The sequence below is a fragment of the Scyliorhinus torazame genome, chromosome 9 (genome assembly GCF_047496885.1).
Source record: "Scyliorhinus torazame isolate Kashiwa2021f chromosome 9, sScyTor2.1, whole genome shotgun sequence".
Lineage (NCBI taxonomy): Eukaryota > Metazoa > Chordata > Chondrichthyes > Carcharhiniformes > Scyliorhinidae > Scyliorhinus > Scyliorhinus torazame.
In genome coordinates this window covers 158,196,659-158,222,683 of record NC_092715.1, presented here as the reverse complement: position 1 = coordinate 158,222,683, position 26,025 = coordinate 158,196,659, and the positions used below count along the sequence as shown (strand labels likewise).

General features: G+C 43.9%; 1 protein-coding gene and 1 non-coding gene across 5 annotated transcripts in view; one reads left to right on the top strand and one right to left on the bottom strand.

Annotated features, from left to right (window-relative positions):
• qng1 (Q-nucleotide N-glycosylase 1) overlaps window positions 1-26,025 on the bottom strand; it is a 51,941-nt gene that overhangs the window by 16,875 nt on the left and 9,041 nt on the right. For 2 of the 4 annotated variants that reach the window (XM_072516671.1, XM_072516672.1), the window contains exons 2-4: window positions 20,197-20,548; window positions 12,289-12,548; window positions 5,525-5,720 (exon numbers count right to left, since the gene is read on the bottom strand). In XM_072516671.1, coding sequence (XP_072372772.1) covers window positions 5,525-5,720; window positions 12,289-12,548; window positions 20,197-20,533 — 793 coding nt within the window. In that variant the 5' untranslated portion in view covers window positions 20,534-20,548. The remainder of the gene's footprint in view (window positions 1-5,524; window positions 5,721-12,288; window positions 12,549-20,196; window positions 20,549-26,025) is intronic. The other 2 variants (XM_072516673.1, XM_072516674.1) reach the window with 1 other exon arrangement.
• On the top strand, window positions 18,147-18,346 carry LOC140430166 (U2 spliceosomal RNA). Its single transcript, XR_011949346.1, has one exon. It is a non-coding gene; the product is annotated as a U2 spliceosomal RNA (small nuclear RNA).

Genomic DNA, 26,025 nt, shown 5'->3' with positions numbered 1-26,025 from the left:
CGGTAATCCAATTTCCTTATCTGTAGGATTACATCCTCAGTGAAGACGAGAATCAATGAGAATGGAGGAGCATAAAAGTGATATTGCTTTGGAAACAATGATTGTAATTTTGAATAGTTTTTCTCTTTCTATTCTTTCATGGGATTTGGGCATCACTGGTAGGCCAGCATTTGTTGCTTAGCCTTAAGTGCCAGAGAAGGTGGCAGTGAGCTGCTTTTTTGAACCGCTGCTGTTCATGTGTAGTACACCCACAGTCAAAGGAGGGAGTTCCAGAGTTTTGATCCAGTAACAGTGAAAGAAAGATAATATGACTTTAAGTCAGGCTGGTGTGTAGCTTGCAAGTGGCGGTGTTCCCAAGCATCTGTTGTGATGAATGTAGAAAATCATTATATATATTGTATTATGTGTCTGTTGCAGTAATGTTACTAAAATAACTTGGGTATCCAGATTTTATATCTGCTAAAACTGTGATTAAGGAGTTAACAGCTAGGCAGACTGTGACATCACTCTGGGAGGGGCTGGGTCGATTTTTAAGTTAGATTTTTGCAGCCCTGCCCTGTGTCTAATTTTAGTTTCATTTTTAGAGTTCTGCTCTGTATTCTGAAGAAAAGTGGTGCGTTTCTCAGACTGGCTTCTGACAGCTTCTCTCCCAAGGACTTTGTGAATAAATTTGTAAGCCACTGAGTGTTAACTGTATTAATAAGCGTTTTTTTACTTGCGTATGGATTTTGCTGAATTGGAATTTTCGAAGTAGATGGGAAAGTAAGCTCAAAGACCTTTCTTTATTATTTTTAACACATTTTTAACTGTTAATTGAAAAACAGTTTTTTTCTTGGATGTTAATGGGATTAATCCTGTGTTAATAATAAAGTTTGTCTTAATATAAAAGATCACTAGATCACTAGGGGCTGGTTTAGCACAGGGCTAAAGAGCTGGCTTTTAAAGGAGACCAAAGCAGGCCAGCAGCATGGTTCAATTCCCGTACCAGCCTCCCCGAACAGGCGCCGGAATGTGGCGACTAGGGGCTTTTCACAGTAACTTCATTTGGAGCCTACTTGTGACAATAAGCGATTTTCATTTCATTTCATAGCTGTCAGTGGAATCACTCCTGGAGTGAAGTATCAAAGAACAAAGAACAAAGAACAAAGAAATGTACAGCACAGGAACAGGCCCTTCGGCCCTCCAAGCCCGTGCCGACCATACTGCCCGACTAAACTACAATCTTCTACACTTCCTGGGTCCGTATCCTTCTATTCCCATCCTATTCATATATTTGTCAAGATGCCCCTTAAATGTCCCTATCGTCCCTGCCTCCACTACCTCCTCCGGTAGTGAGTTCCAGGCACCCACTACCCTCTGCGTAAAAAACTTGCCTCGTACATCTACTCTAAACTTTGCCCCTCTCACCTTAAACCTATGCCCCCTAGTAATTGACCCCTCTACCCTGGGGAAAAGCCTCTGACTATCCTTTCCTCACTTAACAAATTGAAAACTTTTTAGGGTCTCATCCGGTTTCCTGATATAAAATGGGGTCTGGGTACCGTAACACTGCTGCCATTGTCTATCTTGGTGGTAGAGGTTACATGTTTGGAATATTATGTAGACGGAGCCGTGCTAAGTTGCTGCAGTGCATCTTGTATATAGTACATACTGCTGCTACTGTGCATCGGCGGCTGCTTTGTCCTGAATGGTGTTGAGTGCGTTGTTGGAGCCGCACTCATCCAGCCATCACATTCTGGACTTGTGCCTTGTAAATGAGACAGGCTTTGTGGAATTAGGTAGTCAGTTACTTGCCTCAGAACTCTCAGCCTCTTGCTCTTGTATTTATCTGGCTGGTCCAGTTCAGTTTCTGGTCAATGGTAACCCCGAGAATATTGACAGTGGGGGATTCAGCAATGGTAATGCCACTGAATGTCAAGGACAGTTGGCTATTGCTTGGCACGTTTCACGAATGTCACTTGCCATTTCTCAGTCCAAGTTTGAATATTGTCTGGGTCTGGTTGCTTCTGGATATAAACCACTTCAGTATTTGAAGGGTTGTGAATGGAACTGCACACTGCAATCAGCAGCTAACAACCCCATTTCTGATCTTATGATAGAGGGAAGGTCATTAATGAAGCACCTGGACCGAGGACACTACTCTGCGGAACTTCTGCCGTAATGTCCTGGGACTGAAATTATTGTGCTGAGGTATGAATCCAACCAGTGGAGAAATTTTTGCCCGATTCCCATCAACCTCATTTTGGCCAGGGCTCCTTAATGCCACACATAGTCAAACGTTGCATTTATGTTGAGGGAAGCCACTCTCACCTCTCCTCTGGAATTCGGTTCCTTTGTCCATATGTGAACCCAGGCTACAATAAGGCCAGGAGTCGAGCAACTCCGGCAGAACCTAACCTGAACAACAAGCAGATATTGCTGAGTAAATAGTGCTTAATACCACTGAGGTTATCTTCCAGCATTTTGCTAATGTGGGACGAGACTTCTTGGATGGTCATTAGCCAGATTGGATTTGTCTGGCTTTTTGTGGACAGGACATACTTCCATATACATGTCCAGATATATTCATTACATGTGTGGAAATGAGAACTGACAAAGTTAATTAGGGAATTTAGTGCACTTAAGTTGATGGAAACTTAAAAATAACCCACCCCCATACATATCTTCCATTTAATTTAAATCTCTCCATCAGAATTGATTGGCAGGAAAATAGTAAAGGAGCGCTAGTATGAATCTCCTACAGCCTTATGAATGGTCTCTTCATAGCTGTGCTGGTATAGTTGCTTTCCTATTCCTTAGCAATAGTGACCTAGAAAAGTTCAATATTTACATGTTAGTAGAAGCTGCCATTAACCCACCATAATTTTAATCCAACTTCTCCATAGGAGAATTAAAGATACAAATACATACAGAGGAGGTTCCCGTTACAGAATCACAGAATAATACAGCACAGAGGCCCTTCGGCCCATCGAGTCTGCACCGATGCATGAAAAACATCTGACCTGCCTACTTAATCCCATTTGCCAGCACTTGGCCCACAGCTTTGAATGTTATGACATACCAAGTGCTCATCCAGGTATTTTTTTTAAAAGGGTGTGAGGCAACCCACCTGCAACAACCTCCCAGGCGGTGCATTCCAGACGGTCACCACCCTCTGGGTAAAAAGGATTTTCCTCAAATCCCCCTAAATCTCCTGCTCCTCACCTTTAATATGTGTCCCCTCGTAACTGACCCTTCAACTAAGAAGATCAGCTGCTCCCTATCCACGCCCCTCATAATCTTGTACATCTTGATCAGGTCACCCGTCAATCTTCTTTGCTCCAGTGGAAACAACCTAAGCCTATCCAATCTCTCTTCATTACTTAAATGTTTCATCCCAGGCAACATCCTGGTGAATCTCCTGTCACATCCTTCCTATAATGTGGCGACCAGAATTGCACACAGTACTCCAGCTGTGGCCTCACCAAAGTTCTGTACAACCCTAACATGACCTTTCTGCTTTTGTAATCTATGCCTTGATTGATAAAGGCAAGTGTCCCATATGCCTTTTTCACCACCCTATTAACCTGCTCTTCTGCCTTCAGAGATCTATGGACAAAATGCCAAGGTCCCTTTGTTCCTCGGAACTTCCCAGTGTCAGGCCATTCATTTAATAATTCCACGTCACATTACGCCTTCCAAAGTATATCACCTCACACTTTTCAGATTACATTTTCAAGATTACATTCCATCAGCCAGGGCAGCACGGTGGAGCATTGGTTAGCACTGCTGCCTCACAGCGCCGAGGACCCAGGTTCGATCCCGGCTCCTGGTCACTGTCCGTGTGGAGTTTGCACATTCACCCTGTGTCTGTGTGGGTCTCACCCCCACAACTCAAAGGTGTGCAGGGTAGGTGAATTGGTCAAGCTAAATTGCCCCTTAATAATTGAAAAAAACAATTGGGTGCTCTAAATTTATATTAATAAAATAAATAAATAAATATCATCAGCCACTTTTCTGTCCACATCCTGGTCACATCCTGTCGATATCTTCCTGTAATCCAAGACACTCAACCTCACTGTTAATCACCCGATCAATCTTTGTCTCATCCGCAACTTACTGATCCTACCTCCCACATAGTCATCCATGTCATTTATATAAATGACAAATAGGGGACCCAGCACAGATCCCTGTGGAATGCCACTGTACACTGGCATCCAGTCACTAAAGATCTATGATCACCCTCTGCTTCCTACAGCTAAGCTAATTTTGAGTCTAACTTATTAAGTTACCTTGTATCCAATGTGCATTTGCCTTCTTTATAAGTCGCTCATGTGGGACCTGTCAAAGTCTTTACTGAAATCCATGTAAACTGCATCCACTGCACTACCCGCAGCTACATACCTGGTTACATGCTCACAAAATGCAATCACATTTGTTAGGCATGACTTCCCTCTGACAAAGCCATGCCGGCTATTCCTGATCAATCCTTGCCCCTCCAAGTGGGGATAGATTCTCTTCTTCAGATTTTTCTCAAATTGTTTCCCTACCACTGACATGAGACTCACTGGTCTGTAGTTTCCTGGCTTATCTATACATCCTTTCTTAAATAGTGGGACCACATTAGCTGTTCTCCAGTCCTCTGGCACCTCTCCCAAGGCCAGAGGGGAATAAAAAAATTGGGTCAGAGCCTCTGCAAACTTCTCCCTCGCTTCCCACAGGATCCGGGGACACAATTCATCTGGACATGGAGATCTGTCCACTTTTAAGCCTGCCTACACCTCCAATACTTTGTCACTCCCCATGACAATTTGCTCAAGAACCTCACAGTCTCTCTCCTAAGTTCTATATCTACCTCTTCATTATGTTGGGTGAAGACAGATATGAAGTATTCGTTCAACGCCCTACTAATGTCCTCTGGTTCCACCCACAGATTTCTGTGTAGGTCCCTAATAGGCTCTACTCGTTCCCTAGTTATCCACTTCCCATCGATATACTTATAGAATATCTTAGGATTTTCCCTACTTTTACCAGCCAGAGTGTTCTCATATCCCTTCTTTGTTCTCCTAATTGCTTTCTTAAACTCCATCCTGCACTTTCTGTATTCCACTAATGCCTCCGTTGATTTGTTCCTCTTCTACTTGCTAAAAGCCTCTCTTTTCCTTCTCATCGTATCCGGAATGTCTCTGGTCATACATGGTTCTCTGGGTTTGTTACTCCTCCTATTACACTAGAGGGAACATGTTGGGCCTTTACCCTCTCCATTTCCTTTTTGAATGCACTTACATAAGCCACTGGCACTGCATTGGCTTGATACTGTAGTCAATGGTCATATTTCCCCAAGACTTCTCTCTCATTTTTTCTTACATCTAGTTTCTCTCTCTTGCACAAATCTGGGGGATTACATTCCTCTATTCCATTCAGCAGCCTCTTGCCTACCAGTGAAATGTTTCTTCAATTTACTGCGCCAAATGCATCATGACTGTAGCCAGAGACAGATATGAGAGCAACTTTCTGCTGTGTTGGTACAAAATTTATTACAAACCTTGTTTAAGTTTTTTCATGAGTTTTTCAGAGTACTTCATGGCTCCAAGGTAGACAAGTGCCTGAGGGATTCTGTAGTCGGCAAACATAGTTAGACTGGTCATGTCATGAAAGACACCATCCCCCTTTCCTTCCAATAGGCCCCAGATATCCGCTATAAGGATTTGTGCCCTTTTGTAAAAAGCAACTTTCTTGCCCTAAATAACAGAAAGAAATAATTGTGAAGAGTTCAAATTTTCAATACATCTAATGACATTTCAAATCCATAATTTATTTTATTCAATGGATGTGAGCATTGCTGGCTGGGCCAGCCTTTATTGCCCATCCCTGAGACATTCAAGAGTCAACCACATTGCTATGGATCTGGAGTCACACATCGGCCAGATAAAGGACAACAGATTTCCTTTCCTAAAGGACAACATTGAACCAGATGGGTGTTTTGTTTTGAAAACGACAATGGGTTCAAGGTCATCATCATTAGACTTTTAATTCCAAATTTCTTTTATGAATTCAAATTTTACCATCTGCCATGGTGAGATTCGAACTCGGGTTCCCAGAGCATACCCTGGGTCTCTGGATTACTACTCCGGCGACAATAGGTCATTGCCTCCCCCCATATATCGAATTTGGAGAAGTTTGAGAATTCTGTTTTTATAATTGGTGGTAGTGTATGCTGTAATATTATTTTGCGACCTATCCCATCACAAAGAAAAAAAGTACCTACACAGAATTATAAACTCTTAATCCTGTGATGTGACCAGTGGCTAGCACGATCACAGGGCAGTTTACCAATGACAAGGCTGCATCAAGCTGTGGCAAAATAACAAGAAAGATAGGGTGCGACATAGATTTGGAGAGGGAGCATGAGCGAACTGTACCATCATGTATATTAATCTTAAGTGCTGAGCAATGACACCAGAGTCTCTAATTAAAAAGCCCTGAACTACAAAGTAATTAAGACTGCAGAAGAAAATTTAACACAAAAAATTGTGTGGAAATGTTTATATACTACTTCTTCAGCTATTTCCTCAGTGCAAACGGAGCAAGCTCTTCGGTAAAAGAAAAGCAATTGTAAAATTAAAAAGGAAGCAAATTTCTTCACTCCATGAAGGCCATAAACTACTTCCAAAAAGGTCATCTTGTCAAGCCACTGGGCTACGCTTGCGGAGACTAGTTTAATGTGATGACAATACTTTGATACATATATAGATACATAGATAGGAGCAGGAGGAGGCCTTTTGGCCCTTTGAGCCTGCTCCGCCATTCATCACGATCATGGCTGATCATCCAACTCAATAGCCTAATCCTGCTTTCTCCCCAAAGCCTTTGATCCCATTCTCCCCAAGTGCTATATCTTGCCGCCTCTTGAATATATTCAATTATTTAGCATCAACTACTTCCTGTGGTAATGAATTCCACAGGCTCACCACTCTTTGGGTGAAGAAATGTCTCCTCAACTCTGTCCGAAATGGTTTACCCCAAATCCTCAGACTGTGGCCTCTGGTTCTGGACACACCCATCATTGGTAACGTCTTCCCTGCATCTACCCTGTCTAGTGCTGTTGGAATTTTATAATTCTCTATGAGATCCCACCTCATTCTTCTGAACGCCAGCGTGAACAATCCCAACCTAGTCAATCTCTCCTCGGATGACAGTCCCGCCATTCCTGGAATCAGTCTGGTAAACCTTCGCTGCACTCCCTCGAGTGTAAGAACATCCTTCCTCAAAGAAGGAGACCAAAATTGCACACAATACTCCAGGTGTGGCCTCACCAAGTTTCTGTATAATTGCAGCAACACATCCCTGCTTCTATACTCTAAATCTCTCGCAATGAAGGCCTTCTTTACCGCCTGCTGCACCTGTATGCTTACCTTCAGCGACTGGTGCACAAGGACACCCAGGCCCCGCTACACACTCCTCCCTCCCAATTTACAACCATTCAGGTAGTAATCTGCCTTCCTGTTTTTGCTTCCAAAGTGATTAACCTCACACTTAGCCAAATTATACTGCATCTGCCATTGATTTGCCCACTGCCCAACCTGTCCAGATCATGCTGCAGGACCCCTGCATCCTCGTCACAGTTCACCCTCCCACCTAGCTTGGTATCATCTGCAAACTTTGAGATGTTACATTTTGTTCCCTCATCCAAATCATTAGTGTATATCATGAATAGTTGGGGTCCCAGCACTGATCCCTGTGGCACCCCATTAGTTACTGCCTGCCAATTTGAAAATGATCCATTAATTCCTACTCTTGTTTCCTCTCTGCCAACCAGTTTTCTATCCATCTCAATACATTTCCCCCAATTCCATGCGCTTTTATTTTGGCACAATAACCTCTTATGCGGGACTTTGTCAAGCGTCTTCTGAAAGTCCAAATATACCACATCAACTGGCTCCCCCTTGTCAACTGTACTGGTTACATCTTCAAAGAATTCCAACAGATTTATCAAGCAAGATTTTCCCTTCATAAATCCATGCCGACTCCGACTGATCCTGCCACTACTTTCCAAATGTTCCGCTATAAAGTCCTTGATAATGGATTCAAGAATTTTCCCCACTACCGATGTTAGGGTTACTGGTCTATAATATCCCTGCTTTCTCTCTACCTCCCTTTTTGAATATTGGAGTGACCTGAGCTACCCTCCAATCTGTAGGGACTGTTCCAGAGTCTATAGAACTCCGGATGATGACCACCAATGCATCCACTATTTCCAGAGCCACCTCCTTAAGCACTCTGGGATGCAGAGTCTCAGGCCCTGGGGATTTATCCGCCTTCAATCCCAACAATTTTCCCAGCACCATTTCTCTACTAATGCTGATCTCCTTCAGTTCTTCCCTCTCACTGAACCTTTCATTCTCCAACATTTCTGGTATCTGATTTGTGTCCTCTTTTGTGAAGACAGAACCAACGTATGTATTCAATTGCTCAGCCATTTCTTTGTCCCTTATTATGCAATCCCTGTTTCTGTCTGACGGGGGCCTACATTTCTCTTTACCAATCCCTTTCTCTTCACATATCTATAGAAACTCTAAGTGCCAGTTTTTATGTTCCCTGCACGCTTCCATCGTATTGTACTTTCCCCTTCTTAATCAATCCCTTCGTCCTTCTTTGTTGAATTCTAAACTGCTCCCAATCCTCAGACTTATTCTTCTTCTTGACCAATCTGTATGCTTCCTTGGATCGGATACTATTTCTAATTTCCTTTGTGAGCCATGGATTGGCCCTCTTACCCATTTTGCTTTTGTGCCAGACAGGAATGAACAGTTGTTGTAGTTCCCCCATGTGTTCCTTGAATGTTTGCCATTGCCTATCTACTGTCATCTCTTTAAGTAACTCTCCCCAATCTATCAAGGCCAACTCTCGCCTCATATCGTTATTAAGATTCAGCACCCTAGTCTCTGAATCAACTACTTCACTCTCTATGTTGATAAAAAAATTCTAATATGTTATGGTCGCTCATTCCCAAGGTGCTTCGTGCAGCCAGATTGGCAATGATTCCCTTCTCATTACACAGTACCCAGTCTAAAATGGCCTTCTCTCTAATTGGTTCCTCCACATATTGGTCAAGAAAACCATCCCATATACACTCCAGAAATTCCTCCTCTATGGCATTGTGGCTAATGTGATTTGCCCAATCTGTGAAGATTAAAATCACCCATGATCACCGATATTCCCTTATTACATGCGTCTCTAACTTCATGTTTAATGCCATTCCCAACATCACCACTGCAATTTGGGGGTCTATATATGGCACCCACAAATGTTTTTTGCCCCTTGGTATTTCTCAACTCGGCCCATACAGGCTCCACATTGTCAGAGCTAATATCCTTTCTCACTACTGTGTTAATTTCCTCTTTGCTATTATTAGGTATCATCACCAATAATTCAACATAATATTCTACTGGCTTGATGAGGAATAAAAAGTCATCTAGCTTAAAAAAAATCAGCAACCAATGTTCTTAGAAGACAGGCAGATCCACCTCCAGAATGGTTATGGGGAATCTAAACACAGAATCCATACAGAGCAGAAGATACATCGAGCAGGCCCATCGAGTCTGCACCGACCCTCCGAAAGAGCACCCTACCTGAACCCCCCCCCAATATCCCCACGCATTGATCAATGTTAATTCACCTGACCTGTGACAAAATACAAATTTCTTTACCCATCAGTCTGGCCTCAATAAAAGTCGAGATGGATTTGCAGGTACAGCATTAGTTATTTTATTTGGCTTGCAAGCCTGATTCATTTCACAAAGGGATTTCTGCAAATCAATTCAAATGGTATCAAGTTTCACATACACGATTCCCATAGGTCATCCTATACCCCTCCTGACCTGGTCATACATTCTGATTGGCTCACTTCTCATCCCTTCCTCTGGCCCCCTTATTACCCAGCATCCTTTTCTCCTCCTTTGGTGGACACACCTCCTCCTTGCTTTGCCATGCGGTCTGAAATCCTTTGTCTGTGAACTCACCAGAATGAGACTGGCCTATCTCTACATTACAGTAACTAATATCTCTAAAGTAACTATTTTATATCACATTCGTCACCTGCACATCTTTGGACTGTGGGAGGAAACCAGAGCACCAAGAGGAAACCAAAGTAGACACGGGGAGAACCAACAAACTCCACAGTCACCCAAGGCCAGAATTGAACCTGGGTCCCAGGCACTGTAAACAGCAGTGCCACTGTGCCACCCAAGAAAAAACACCAGCATGAAAAAAATCCAAATGCTTGTCTTTTGATAAAGAGCATGCAAATTAAATGATACAGCAGTGAAGTCAAATATAATGCACTTAAACTTGCTTTTAAGGATTGATTTTTAATACTAATCACGAAGTTACTTTGAAAACTGAGCTGTTCGTTACTGGAATATTAATTGTTAATTTCAGTAAGCCACAGTCAACAAGAGGGTTTTCATCTCCACACAGCAAGTTGTTGTGATCTGGAATGCATGAAAGGGTGATAGAAACAGATTCAATACTAACTTTCAAAATTGGAAGGGAAAATTTGTGCAGGACAATAGGGAAAGAGAAGGGAAGTGTGACCAGTTAGATAAGCCAACCAAAGAGCCAGCACCATATGATCGGCTGACTGGCTTCCTTCTGTGCTGTAAAACTCTTATGATTCTGTGCCGAAGAACAAAGGAAGCAAATTTCCAGTTCAAAACATTGCTACAAGTGCCACCTGTTCCTAGGTGAGGCTTGCAGTAAGCTGCTTTCCTGCTCTGTGTAACAATCTCCTCAGGACTAGAAGGGTAGAAAGTGGTGGACTGCAGTTGCCAGGCAGACTTGTCACCAGTGTATGCTATGAGCAAGCAGATGGTTCCTGCCATAGGAGCTGCTGCTGGCTGCATCCCAGGAACAAGAGCCTGGGTCACCTTGGTCTCATTTGCTATGCCCAGCTCGGACTTTACTGCTGAAATTAGCTAAGAAGCTGAAAGGGATTCGGGAGTTAAGAAATTAAGATGTCTGGTCACTGTGAAGTGGCAAATGAAACAGACAGAATGTGTAATAATTTAATTCACAAGAACTTATTACTATTCTCTCCAGGCAAAAACCTTGAATGCTGTGATCAAACTTGGGCATTGAGACAGAACGGGAAGAAAAAAGCCAGCCATTTGCCCAGAGTGGATACTTTGGTATAGAAAGCATAAGTGTTTAATGGAGGTAAACGCGAGGGAGCCTCAAAAAATGCAGGACACTATGATGAGCACAGTTAAATTCAGAGCACTTTTCCACATTGGGGAAAACAAACCCCAAGGTAACTTAGCACTAATTAGGATATAAACTAGCCAAGGACAATTATAATTGCAGAGCATCAGAAGAAACATCTTCATCAAGTTAACTGCAGTTCTACTTTGTGAGAATTTTGAAAGTTAGTATTGAATCTGTTTCTATCACCCTTTCATGCCTTCCAGATCACAACAACATGCTGTTACAGGCTCACCATTGTCAAGTGATTTGCACCTTCTCAGTCATACTGAAAAATCACTGGAACACGTTAAACTCTGTAGCCTATCTACCCGACGGTATGGATCAAATTACATATTGCATGGAACTTGAATCACTCCACGGCAGAGAGGATGAAATTGCACAATTCAGAACAAAATGTCTAGACCTTTGGCCCAACCCACTGTTTTACAAATAGATATTAACAACATATGGAATCACAGAATTAACAGCGCTGAAGGAGGCCATTCAGCCCATTGAGTCCGCACTGGCCCCTGGAAAGAGCACCCCACTTAAACTCATATCTCCACCCAATCCCCGTAACCCAGTAACCCCACCTAATCTTTTGGACACTGAGGGGTAATTTAGCATGGCCAATCCACCTAAACTGCATCTTTGGACTGTGGGAGGAAACCGGAGCACTCGAAGGAAACCTCCACAGACACGGGGAGAAAGTGCAAACTCCACACAGACAGTCACCCGAGGCTGGAATTGAATTCAGGACCCTGGAGCTGTGAGACAGCAGTGCTAACCACTGTGCCACCAGTTAAATATATTTCGCAAACGGAATTGGTTTACCATTAGGCCAACGAGTGAGAATTTAAAAAAAATTCCTTATGTTCAGCAATAAAGAACAAAATTGCAAGAAATCATTTTTGCCAGTATCATCATAATGCACAGTTGGAAAGTTTCCTATATTCAAAATTTGACAAATCCAAACACAGCAAATGTTCTCATCAATACAATATAGCAATCAAATAGAGAAAATCCACATTGATCAAAAAAGGGCCTTAACCACAGCAGACTTACCCGGAATGTAGTTTCATCCCGATATGAAGGAAAATTTTCCACCACAAGCCGTAGTAGCTTCTGGGCACTATTTTCACTTTTCTTAATGCAGTTAAGGAATGAACCATCAAATCTCTCCAGCAATATGTTTCCAGCTTCCTTAAGTACTTTGAGACGTTCTTCAATCATAGGCATTGGAACATCAGTGTCTGAACGTAGCACATATTTCAACTGATCCAGTGTTATGTTAGCAAAATATGATGCACTGGTAATGGGAATACCTCAATAGGAAGAAAGAATACCAGCAATATTAACATAATGACTCCACCTATGATTAAAAACTTGAAGCCTGGTCATGGCAGGTCAACAGGGAAATGCATCATTTAGTATAGCTCTTATCAAAGTTACAAATCACATTCAACGTATCAAAGGTAAATGATCTCTCCTCAGCTTTCTCAATTGGTCTGTAGTCTCTGACACTGTTGATTACATCCTCCTCCTCTATTGTCACTCAGCTGGGTTGGACTGCTCATTCTCACCTCTGTGAATAAAAGCAAATTACTGCAGATGCTGGAATCTGAAACAAAAGAGAAAATGCTGGAAAATCTCAGCAGGTCTGGCAGCATCTGTAGGGAGAGAAAGGAGCTAACGTTTCGAGTCCGATGACTCTTTGTCAAAGCTTTGACAAAGAGTCATCGGACTCAAAACGTTTGCTCTTTTCTCTCCCTCCAGATGCCGCCAGACCTCACCTATGTGAACATAGGCAGAGTAACCACCTGCAATATCTTCTCTCATGTTCTGACATTGCCATCTCTGATGTCCCACAAGGAACTATTCCTGGATCCTTGGCGACAACACTGAAAGCACAGTGTTATATGTATGGTGACAACACCCAGCAATAACTCACCGTGATCTCTCATGACCCTTCCACAGTTGCTAAATTATAAATTTAGAATACCCAATTATTTTTCTCCAATTAAGGGGCAATTTAGCATTGCCACTCCACCTACCCTTTGGGTTGTGAGGGTGAAACTCACGCAGACACGGGGAGAATGTGCAAACTCCATATTGCGAAACAGTAGCACAGTGGTTAGTTAGCACTGTTGCTTCACAGCACCAGGGACCCGGTTTCGATTCCCAACTTGGGTCACTGTCTGTGCGGAGTCTGCACGTTCTCCCCGTGTCTGCATAGGTATCCTCTGGATGCTCCAGTTTCCTCCCACAAGTCCCCAAAGATGTGCTTGTTAGGTAAATTGGACATTCTGAATTCTCCCTTAGATTACCCAAACAGGCGCAGGAGTGTGGCGACTAGGATATTTTCACAGTATCTTCATTGCAGTGTTAAATGTAAGCCTACTTGTGACACGAATAAAGATTACTTAATAAAGTAATATCAGTGAGCAAAGTAGGGAAAGGGAAGTGTAGTTAGCATAAGGGAGGAAAGTTAATGGTATTCTTATATAAGCATAATTTGTTTGTTAAAATGGGGAATAAATAAGGGGCTTAAGGATAATCATGGCAGGAGAGCTCACACCAGTAATATGTGGCAAGTCATGGAGGCTTCAGTTATCCCTGGTGATCACGCGTGCGGGTGTATCCAAGTGCAGCTACTGGCTAACTGCATGTTGAAGCTGGAGCAGAGGGTGGATTCACTGTGGAGCATCCGTGATGCTGAGTAAGTCATAGACAGCACATCCAGTGAGGTGGTCACACCATTGGCGAAGATTGAACAGGCAGAAAAGGCATGGGTGACCACAAGGCAGAGTAGAGGAAGGCAGGTAGTGCAGGAGTCCCCTATGGCCATCCCCCTTTATAACAGATATCATTTTGGGTCCTGTTTTTTTTTTGGGGGGGGAGAGAGAGAAAAAGATGACTATGCAGTGAAAGCAGTGGCAGCCAATTTCATGGCACCATGGGTGCATCTGCTGTACAGGTAAGGGAGAAGGAAGAACGCGGGGTTACAGTGGTAGGAGATTCAATTGTAAGGGAACAGACAGGCATTTCTGTGGCCGCAAAAAAGACTCCAGGATAGTATATTGTCAGGGATGTCACTGAACGGCTGCAGGGCATTCTGATTGGGGGAGGGAAACAGGCATATCGTGATACATAGGTACCAATGATATAGGCAAAAAAAAAGGGATGAGGTCCTGCAAGCAGAACTTAAGGAGCTAGGAAGATGATTAAACACAGGACCCAGAAGGTAGTAAACCCTGGATTACTTCCAGCGCCATATACTAGTGAATACAGAAATCGGAGGTTAGTCCACATGAATACGTAGCAGAAGATATAATGTAGGAGGGAGGGGCGTTTAGCTTTTTGGGATCGTGGGATCATTTTGGAGGATGGTGGGACTTGTACAAGGTCGATGGGCTGCACCTGAACCAAAATGGGACCAATGTCCTTGCAGGAAGGTTTGCTCGTGCTAATGGGAGTGTTTAAACGAATTTGGCAAGGGGGTGGAGTTATGAGAGAAGCTTCAGCAGGGGAGATGCACAGACAAAATTAGAAGGGACAGCAAGAGAGCCAGGAAGGTATGGAGGTTATAGGCCAGTTAAGTCACAACGGTGTTTGGCAAGATTGGATGGTATTTATTTTATTGCAAGGAGTCTGACGAACAAGGCAGATAAGCTGAGGTCACAAAATAAAACATGGTGTGATGTCATTGCTGTCACTGAGACATGGTTGAGAGAAGGGAGAGAAGGGTTGAGAGATGGTTGGCAGCTCAATATTCCAGGATACAGGATCTTCAGGCGAGATAGGGAAGGAAGTAAAAGTGGAAGGGGTGTCACAATTTTGATCAGGGAATCAATTACAGCAGTAAGGAGGGACAACATCTGAGAAGGCTGTTCAAATGAAGACATATGGGTAGAAATTAAAAATCAAAAAGGAGAAATCACATTGCTAGGAGTGTTCTACAGGCCCCCTAATATTCCAAGAGAAAAAGAAGAGCAGATGTGTAGGCAAATTTCAGAAAGTGCAAAAATAATATGGTAGCGATAGTGGGGGGATTTCAACTTTTCCAACATTAACTGGAATAGTCATAGTGTGAAAGGTTGGAAGGGAGCGGAATTCTTAAAACGTGTACAGCAGAACTAATGCCAGTACATAGAAGGTCCTACAAGAGAGGGGGTGGTCCTGGAATTAATTTTAGGCAACAAAGCTGGGCAAGTGGTTGAAGTATCAGTGGGGGAGCATTTTGCAGGCTGTGATCCTAACTCCGTTAGATTCAAGATTGCTATGGAAAAGGATAAGGATGGGCCTGAAATCAAAGTTCTAAATTGGGAAAAGGCCGATTTCACCAGAGTGGACTGGGAGCAGACACTTTTAGGTAAATCTGTGACAGAACAGTGGGACACATTTCAGAAGGAAATAGGGAGAGTACAAGGCCAACCTGTTTCAATCAAGAAAAAGGGTGGGACCAACAAATCCAGTGAACCCTGGATATTGAGGGATACACAGCATTGGATAAAGAGAAAAAGGGAGGCTTATGACAGATATTGAGGGCTCAAAACAGCAGAAGCCCTCAAGGACAATACAATGTGCATGAGGGAACTTTGTTTAAAAAAAAAAAGGGCAATTTAGCATGGCCAATCTACCTACCCTGCACATCTTTGGGTTTGTGGGGGTGGGACCCATGCAGACAAGGGGAGAATGTGCAAACTCCATATGGACAGTGACCTGGGGCTGGGATTGAACCTAGGTCCTCTGTGCCGACCACTGCGCCACCATGCCGCACACAAAAAGTGTATGAGGGAACTTAAAAAATAAATTAGGAGAGCATAAAGGGGACATGAAAGGGTACTGGCAGGTAAAATAAAGGAAAATCCTCAGTTGTTTTACTCGTACATTTAGGGTAAAAGGATAACTAGGGAAAGAGTAGGGCCCATTGAGGACCGCAGTGGCAATTTGTGTGAAGTGTGTGATGGTAGGGTTCTAAATAAATACTGTGTGTCATGATTTGGGTATAGAAATCAGGGAGAAAGGAAAGAAATTAACATGGACAGAGAGGAGGTTCTGAGTGGTCTGGCAGGCTTAAAAGTAGATAAATCTCCAGGGCCGGATTAAATGCATTCCAAGCTGTTGAGTGAGGCAAGGGAGGAAATAGCAGGGGTGTTGGCAATAATTTTCAATTCCTCTCTGGCCACAGGAGAGGTGCCGGAGGGCTGGAGGATAGCCAGTATGGCATCAATATTCAAGAAGGGAGCAAGGGATAAACCAGGAAACTACAGGCTCATCAGTCTAACCTCAGTGGTGGGGAAGAAATTTGGAGAGATAAAATTCATCTGCATTTAGAGAGGCAGGGATTAAACAAGAACAGTTAGCATGGTTTGGTTAAGGGAAGGTCGAACTTTATTGAACTTTTTGAAGATGTGACCAGGTGTGTACATGAGGGCAATGAACATAGTCTACTTGGACTTCGGCAAGGTTTTGATAAGGGCTCATATGGGAGATTGATAACGGAGGTAAGAGCACATGGGATCCAAGGAAATCTGGCAAATCTGGGTCCAGAATTGGCAGAGCGGTAGGAAGTAGAGGATGTTTTCTGACTGAAGCCTGTATCCAGTGGGATCCTGCATTTTTGGGGCCCTTGCTGTTTGTGATTTACATAAATGATTTAGACTTGAATGTAGGATGGCTGATCAGCAAGTTTGCAGATGATACATAGACAGGCTGATTAGAGGCAAATGGAATATCCTAGTGTGGGCAGGACAAACCAGGCAAGGGAATACATGATGAATGGCAGGACCCTGGGAAGATCAGAGGGACCTGGATGTGCATGTACACTAGTCCCTTAAGGAAGCAGGGCAGGTGGATAAAGTGGTCAAGAAGTCCTATGGTATAGTTGCCTTAATTAGCAGAGGCATAGAGTTTTTTTCCTTTATCAGCCGAGGCATAGAGTTTAAGAGCAGGGAGGTTATGCTGGAACTATATAAAACATTGGTTAGGTGTTGTATTGTGTGCGGTTCTGAAATCCACATTATAGGAGGGATGTTATAGCACTGGAAAAGGCGCAGAGGAGATTTTCCAGGATGTTGCCTGGGCTGGAGAGTTTGAGCTGTAAAGAGAGATTCGATGGACTGTGGTTGTTTTCCTTGGAGCAGAGGAGACTGAGGGGGGGGGGGGGGGGACATGATTGAGACGTATACAATTATGAGGGGCATAGAGTAGACAGGAAGAAACATTTCCCCTTGGTGAAGGGATCAATGACCAGGGGCATCGATTTAAGGTAAGGAGCAGGAGGATAAGAGAGGATGTGAGGAAATACCTTTTTACTAAGAGGGTGGTGGGAGTCTGGAACTCACTGGCTGAAAGGGTGGGCAGAGGCCCTCATAACATTTAAGAAGTATTTCGATGTGCGCTTGCATTGCCACGGTATACAAGGCTGCAATAATACAAGGTCAAGTGCTGGAAAATGGGATTAGAATAGTTCTGTATCGATTTTGTCTGACGCAGGCGTGATGGGTCTAAGGGCCTTTTCTGTGCTGTGGACCTCTATGACTAATGTATTGGCAAGTCTGAAGCTATAGTTTTCAGCCCATGCTCCAAACTCCATCCTGGCAACAATCGGATACCAGAATGGATTGGTTTCCAACCTATAATCTTTTTGACTTGGAGATGAGCTTCCAGCTACTTGCAATCACTGAGAGTACCCATTTCCATCTCCAGCAACATCTTCTGAACTTGTCCCTCTCCCAGCTCATCTGCTATTGAAATCCTTATTCATGCCACTGTTATTTCTAGACTAGACTATTCCAAGCGAGCTGTTCTCCCACATGCTAGCCAATCAATGCCTGGAAGGGTGGCAGGTTCAGCCAAGGCTTTCAAAAAATAAATTGGGCAAGCATTTGAAGGGAAACAAGTGCAGGATTACAGAGAAAATTGCTTCTCGGCCTTTTGACTAAGATCAAGTGTAGTATCTACTCTGCCTGTTGGCTCAGATCTGGCATGTCTCTCTTGTGGGGACCATGAATTGGATTCAATTTGAATATGAATTGGTTTTTGGAGCAGGCAAGGAGCTGTATTAGGGGTAAGCCCCTGTCCACACTCTGAGCCCTGGCTTTATAACTCAGAAAAAGTAGTTTAAAAAAAATTAAAAATGGATTACAGAGAAAGTGCAGGGGAGTGGAGCTAAATTACTCTTGCAGAGGGCTGGCACAAACTCGATGAACCAAATGATTCCCTTCTGGGCTGTAGATTCCATGGTCGGAGTCAGGAAGCAAAATCAGCCATTGTTGTGTTGGAAAAATGAAAATCGCTTATTGTCACAAGTAGGCTTCAAATGAAGTTACTGTGAAAAGCCCCTAGTCGCCACATTCCGGCGCCTGTTCGGGGAGGCTGGTACGGGAATTGGACCGTGCTGCTGGCCTGCCTTGGTCTGCTTTAAAAGCCCGCGATTTAGCCCAGTGAGCTAAACCAGCCCCTATGTGCGGGTGCACAAGGTGAAAACTTGGTCAGGCTTGTTTTCTCTATTTCCTTAAGGTTTCCCACGCCCACCGCTGGATAAAACATACTATGGGCTTCCAACAACTCTGCTCACACTAGGACAACATTTTGGTCATGAATCAGCGTTGCTGGTGCCCGTGAAAATGTATTTTAGCTCATTTTTGTGAGGGCCACGAATAATCCAGCACGAGTTTCAAGGATACAAAGAAATAACATTTATTTACAATAACATATATATATATATATTATATATATACACACACACAACCTCGCTTGCTGCTTATTGCTTCCTGCTGGTTCCAAACTGGCCAGCTTTATTTATACAGGGAGTCTGCTAATGATTTCTCCGCCCCCCTCATTGGGGAAGCTCATACTCCCACAGGAATGTGGGATCGTCATTAGTCCCCAGCCAATGGTAAGCAGGCAGGTTATAACACTAATCAAGTGGCAATTGTTTAGCAATAACCTGCTTACTGACATGCAGTTTACTCCACCAAGATCACTCAGCTACTGACCTCATTTCAGATAATCTAGCCTGGATGAGTGCGGCTCCAACAATGCAAGACAAAGCAGCCCACTTGACTGGCACTCCATCCACAAACATTCATCCCTCCACCACCAATGCACAGTGGCAGCAGTATGTACCATCTGCAGTATGCACATCAGGAACTCATGAAGGCTCCTTGGAGAGCACCTTCCAACCATAGAAGGACAAAGGCAGCAGATGCATGGAAACACCAACCATTTGCAAGTTCCCTTCCAAGCTGCACACCATTTTGACTTGGAAATATATCGTCATTGGGTCACATTCCTGGAACTCTCTCCCTAACAGTAGTGGGTGTACCTACACCATATGGACTGCAGCTGTTCAAGGGGGTTCCACTACCTTCAAGGGCAACTAGGGATGGGGAATAAATGCTGGCCTAACCAGCGATGCCCACATCCGTTGAATTAATTAAAAATGTAATTATAGTCAAGAGTGGGGGAAAAAAAACAAAGTTATATTTCTTCAAGTTAAAGATCATTTCATCACTATGACGTCAATGTTTGTGGGATGCTGCTGTATGCAAATTGGCTGTTGTGATTTCTCCAATCCTCCAGAAGTATTTAAATGACTGAAGAAGTGCTTTTGAGATGCACTCAACATTGTGAAAAGCACTATGCAAATGTGCTTTTTTTGCACTATTACAAAAAAAATTAACTGTTAACTGTATATATTTGTTTGCATGGGTCTCACCCTCGAGTCAAAAGATGTGCAGGGTAGGTGAATTGGTCATGCTAAATTGCCCCTTTATTGGAAAACAAAAAGAATTGGGTACTCCCTAAATTTACTTTAAAAATTGTACATATTTAATTTCCCCAACTGGATTTGGGTCAATTTCTTTAACACCACACCTAAGAAATAATGATCTCCGATTGTGGTACTAGTAGAATTTTCAAAGCCTGTCACAAAGATAAGAGAATAAAATACAACCGGGAACTAACCTTCGTCTAGTGCTCTATTAATAGCAGCACAAAGTGACCAAAAGCCACTATGCATTCTGCCTTTGTACTTCACCAAACACTTGTGGTCATCATTTTCAGACCAAAAGGAAAAATTGAGGGTATCTGTAACAAATACCCAGTTGACAGAGGCTTCACTCATTGTTTGTGGGTTCAGGTCATGGAGTAACTTCCACCCTGTTGCATCAAGTTCCTTCGAATTTCTTTTTTCAAACAGCAATTCGGCAATCTTTTGAACTCCTATTTCTAAAATAGAGACATCTTTGCTGTTCTCAGATACAAATTTTCCAGCTTCCTTTGGCAGCAATGGTGAATCCATTTTTTAAATTAAATCCTGAGGGGGTGAAAGAACACATTGAAATTTGTCATATCCCCAAATAAATACAGCAGCAGACTCTGAGAATTCCTTACAGTTCATACCTAAATAGATATATCCAGCAACTTATTACTAAATAATATTTAGACATTTGAAAGGAGTCGTGTCATATTACATAAGCAGCTCATCACTGATTACAGCTAACCACAAAGTTTAAACTTAGGAATTTGGTGAGTGAGGGAATTTGGTGCAGTAAGCAATGAGGGAAACAGGTACATGATTGGTTGGTGAGTTTTATGCTCATTCATCTTACAAAACTAGTCATTACTAGTAAGGTTTAATGGAAGTAGTAAAGCTATTGGAATTGTGAGATTTTAAAATATTTAAAAAATTATACATAATAAAGATCTCAGGGCAGATGATGTATTGCGACTGTAAAATGTCGGCTAAGCCAGCATTTAAAAAAAATATTTGTATACAAGGGATTTACCATATATACACAGATCAGAAGAACACATCAACCCAATAAACAACCACAACCCTCCAACCGCTGACACCAATTTCCCACCATTTCCTGCCTTCCCCATTTTGTCATGAGAATGTTGCTTTAAGAAATGTTTGGCTGCTCATGTTACTGCAGTGATGTCAGAGTGTCAGAGCGGAGCTCTGGTTCTGCTTTTTAGTTTCACTTTGAGAAAAGCTTGGGTGTGTCTGTCTTTTTGGTTTTGTTTTTCAGTGTGCTGCAGTTAAAGTCAGCCAAAGCAGCTGTACTGTTGATCTCTGCCATCCAAAGACTATCTCTGGATCATTTGGTGAATTCAGAATTATAAATGTTCTCAATAGTGAATGTGAACCTAATGTGCTCCTGTTTAAAGGTTTGTTAAGTCTTTTGGATGTTAAAAATACAGCTTAAAGGATTACTTAAGTGTTGTATTCTTTGGGGGTTATCTTTGAATTAATGATTGCTAAGATATTCACTGTTTGTTTTAAAAAGGTTAACTTGAGTTCATAGAATAAACATTGTTTTGTTTTAAAAAATACTGGTCCATTTCGGCTGTACCATACCAGTAGAGTGAGCCGTGTGCTCCCCATACCACAATCTATTAAAAGTTGTGGGTCAGGTGAACTTCATGATACACTTTGGGATTCTCTAAACCCAGACCCATAACAATTTTAACCCCCTTACACCCCCCCTACACCCCCCCCAATCAAATCCCCCTCGCCCTTGCTGACACCTCAATTCTCCTTGAAGACATTTTTATTTTTTTTGTTTTTTTATAAATTTAGAGTGCCCAATTCATTTTTTCCAATTCTGGGGCAATTTAGCGTGGCCAATCCACCTATCCTGCACATCTTTGGGTTGTGGGGGCGAAACCCACGCAAACACGGGGAGAATGTGCAAACTCCACACGGACAGTGACCCAGAGCCGGGATCGAACCTGGGACCTCGGCGCCGTAAGGCAGCAATGCTAACCATTGTGCCACCGCGCTGCCCCTCCTTGAAGGAATTGATGAACGGTTTTGACCTCCGGGTGAACCCCTCTACTGACCCCCGCAGAGTGAACTTGACCTTCTCCAACCTCAGGAATTCCGCCAGGTTGCCCACACCCCCCCCCTTTTGGTGGCTCAGAGTCCCTCCAGCTCAACAGAATCAGTCTCCGAGCTATCAGGAAGGCAAAGGCCAATACATCGGCCTCTCTCCTCCCATGTACTCTTGGGTTTTCCAACATACCAAATATCTCCACCTCCGGACCCGGAACCATCGCCACACCCAGCACCTCGGACATCACGTCCGAGAACCCCTACCAGAACTCCCTCAGTCTTGGACACGCCTAGAACATGTGGATCTGGTTCACCGGCCCCCCCTGCACCGCCCACACTCATCTTCCATCCCCGCAAAGAACCTACTCATCCTCGCCACCGTCATGTGGGCCCTATGCACCATTTTAAACTGGATGAGGCTCAACCTAGGCCGCGTTCACCCTCCACAAGGTCTTTGCCGGTCCGTACCTCCCGCCCAGACGTCCCGGTCTGCACCTCCCCGCCCAGCTGCTCCTCCCACTTGCGTTTAATATCCTCCACCGGCAGGCTCTCCCTCTTCATCAATTCCATGTAAATATCCGACACCCGCCCCTCTCCTGTCTCATCTTCCGATAAGCTTGTCTTGCAACACTGGAGATGGCAGCCCCTGGAAGGATGGCACCTCCCTACTCACAAAATCCCCCACCTGCAGGTACGTAAATCCGTTCCCCTTGGGCAGCTCATACAATTCTTCCAACTTCTACTCCTCCAGTCATGCAAATTTGTTCCTATAAACTTGACCGGTCCAGACCAGCGTTGAAATTACCCCCCATAATCCAGGTCCGGAATCTTCCCCAACACCCCCCTCTAAGTTCACATCGGGGCATAAACGTTTACCAAGACCATCGGCATCCGCTCCAACTTTCCACTGACAATCAGATAACGACTCCCCGGATCGGCCACAATGCTCCTCACATCAAATGCCACCTTCTTATTAACCAGCACTGCCAACCCCCTCATCTTCATATCCAGCCCCGAGTGGAACACTTGCCCCACCCATCCCTTCCTCAATCTCGTCTGGTCCCCCAGCTTCAGGTGCATCTCCTGTAAAGACACAACGTCCACCTTCAAATTCCTCAAATGAGTGAACACTTGCGACCACTTAACCGGCTCATTCAATCCTAGCACATTCCAAGTGACCATCTCTCCCTCCCAACTGTGCCACACCAACCACTTCCATGTCAGCAACCCTCCCCCCGAAACAAAGAACCAACCCCCCCCCCCCCACGTAATTTGCGACCACTCACTCCATGGTTGCCTCCAGAAGTCCTAAGCCAGCATTTTTATTGCCTATCCCTAACTGCCCTTGAGATGGTGATGGAGAGCTGCAGGCCATGTGGTGTCGGTATACCCACAGTGTTGTGAGGGAGTTCCAGGATTTTGACCCAGCAATAATGAAGGAACAGTGACATAGTCTCAAGTCAGGATGGTGTGTGGCCTGAAGAGAAACTTGCAAGTGGTGTTGTTCCTATGTGTCTCATGCCTTATCCTAATAGGTGGCAGAGGCGGGTTTGGAAGGTGCAGTTTAAAGAATCTTGGCGGGTTCCTGCTGTGCATCTTGTAGATAGTAAACACTGTTGCCATTGTACATTGGTGGTGGAAGGAGTGTGTTTGGAGTGCCAATCAAGTGGGCTGTTTTGTCCTGGGTGGTGTCAAGCTTCATGAGTGTTGATGAAGCTGCACTCATCTAGGCAAGTGGAGAGCATTCCATCAACTCCTGACTTGTGCCTTGTAGATGATGGACAGGCTTTGGGGGAGTCAGATGGTGAGTTTCTATCTGCCGAGTTCTCAGCCATCACCAAACTGCTCTTGTAGCTACAATTCCATTTCTAGTAATGGTAACCACTCCAAGATATTGACTGTGTGGGATTCAACTATGTTAATGCCATTGAATGTCAAGGAAAGATAGTTGTATTCTCGCTTGTTGGAGATGGTCATTAGTAGTCACTTGTGCCACAAGTCAGCCCAAGCTAGATACCATGCATTTGGACGTGGACTACAGAGGAGTTGCGAATGGTGATGAACATTGTGCAGTCATCAGCGAACATCATCACTTCTGACCTTATGATAGAAGGGAGGTAATTAGTTGGGCCTTAGACACTACCATGGGAACTCCTGCAGTGATGTCCTGGAGTGGAGGTGACTGATCTCCAACAACCACAACCATCTTCCTTTGTGCTAGGTATGACTCCAATCAGCAGAGAGTTTTCCTACTGATTGCCATAGACTCTAGTTTTGCATGGGCTCCTTGATGCCATACTTGGTTAAATGCTGCCATGATGCCAAGGGCAGTCACCCTCACCTCACAAGTTCAGCTCTTTTGTCCATGTTTCAAACAAGGATAGTAAGAAGCCCCAACCTCGCGCACAAGGTGGAGGCGTTCACTCTCCGGAGCACCTCACACTAGAACCCCTCCTTACCCTCTCCCAACTCTTCCTCCCACTTTGCTTTGATCCCTTCCGGTGGTGCCTTCTCCTCCAAAATAGCTCTGTAAACCACCGACACTACCCTTTTCTCTAGTCCCCCGTCGTCAGCACTTCCTCCAGCAATATGGAGGCCGGCTCCACCGGGAAGCTCTGTATCTCCTTTCTGGCAAAATCTCGAACCTGCATGTATCTAAACATTTCCCTCTGCTCCAGCCCATACTTCGCTTCCAGCTCCTTCAATCCTGCAAACCAACCCCTAAGAAACACATCTTTTAGTGTCTTAATCCCCTTCTCCTCCCATTTCTGAAAATTTCCATCCCTCTTGCCAGGCTCAAATCTATGGTTCCCCCGAATCAGCATTTCCCTTGACCCTGCCCACAACCCGAAGTGCTGGTGAAACTGCCTCCAAATTCTCAATGAAGCAATTATTACCGGACTCCCTGAGCATTTCCCCGAGGCCTACGGGAGCGTCGCTGTTGCTAGTGCTTTCAATCCCGACCCCCTGCACAAACTCTCCTCCATTCTGACCCACTGGGAATCAACCCCTCTGACCCAGATCCGCACCTTCTCCACATTCGCCGCCCAGTAATAATACATCAGGTTCGGAAGACCCAAACCCCCTGCCTGCCTTCCCCTCTGTAGCAGCACCTTTCTCACTCTGGCCACCTTCCCTCCCCATATGAACAAGGTAATCATTCCTGGAGTCTCTCTGAAAAATGCCTTTGGCAGGAAAATTGGCAGGCATTGGAAAATAAACAGAAATCGCGGCAACACTTTCATTTTAGGGTAAATAAGATTTGAAGGATGGTTGCGCGGCTCAAAGACTGGATTCTGAAGAAACGAGTGGTTTCTCAGACTTGCTTCTGAAAGCTTCTCTCCAAAGGACTTTGTGAATAAATCTGTAAGCCATCAAGTGTTAACTGTATTAATAAGTGGCATTTGATTTGTGTGTAGATTTTGCTTAATTGAACGTTTAGAAGTTGATGGGAAACTGAGCTCAAAGACCGTAGATGGGAAATTAAGCTCAAAGACCTTTTTATTTTTTCATTCGAATGGCCTACTCCGGCACTCAAGTCCTATGTTAGTGCCATTCGTTAGTAACCTCAATCCCTCAAAAAGCCTTGCTCTGAAAATTGCTCCATTTGAAAAAATATAACGCAGTTATCTTAAGCAAGGCTTATGTTCAACCCCATACTTTTATTTGAACAAATGCAGGCACAATTGTTAAGTGATGCAGAACTGAGACACAGAGCAGGAAGATCCCAGTTACAGCGAAACTGAGTTCAGCATAAGAACAAGGCCGTGGGGGAAGGAGTGCAGAATGAATAGAAGCAAGGAGTAACATTTGTGCATTATCAATCCCATCATTTGCAACTCATAGATTTTACAGTGCAGAAGTAGGCCATTCGGCTCATCGAGTCTGCACCGGCCCTTGGAAAGGGCACCCTTTTAAATCCATGCCTCAACCCTATTCCCGTAACCCCACCT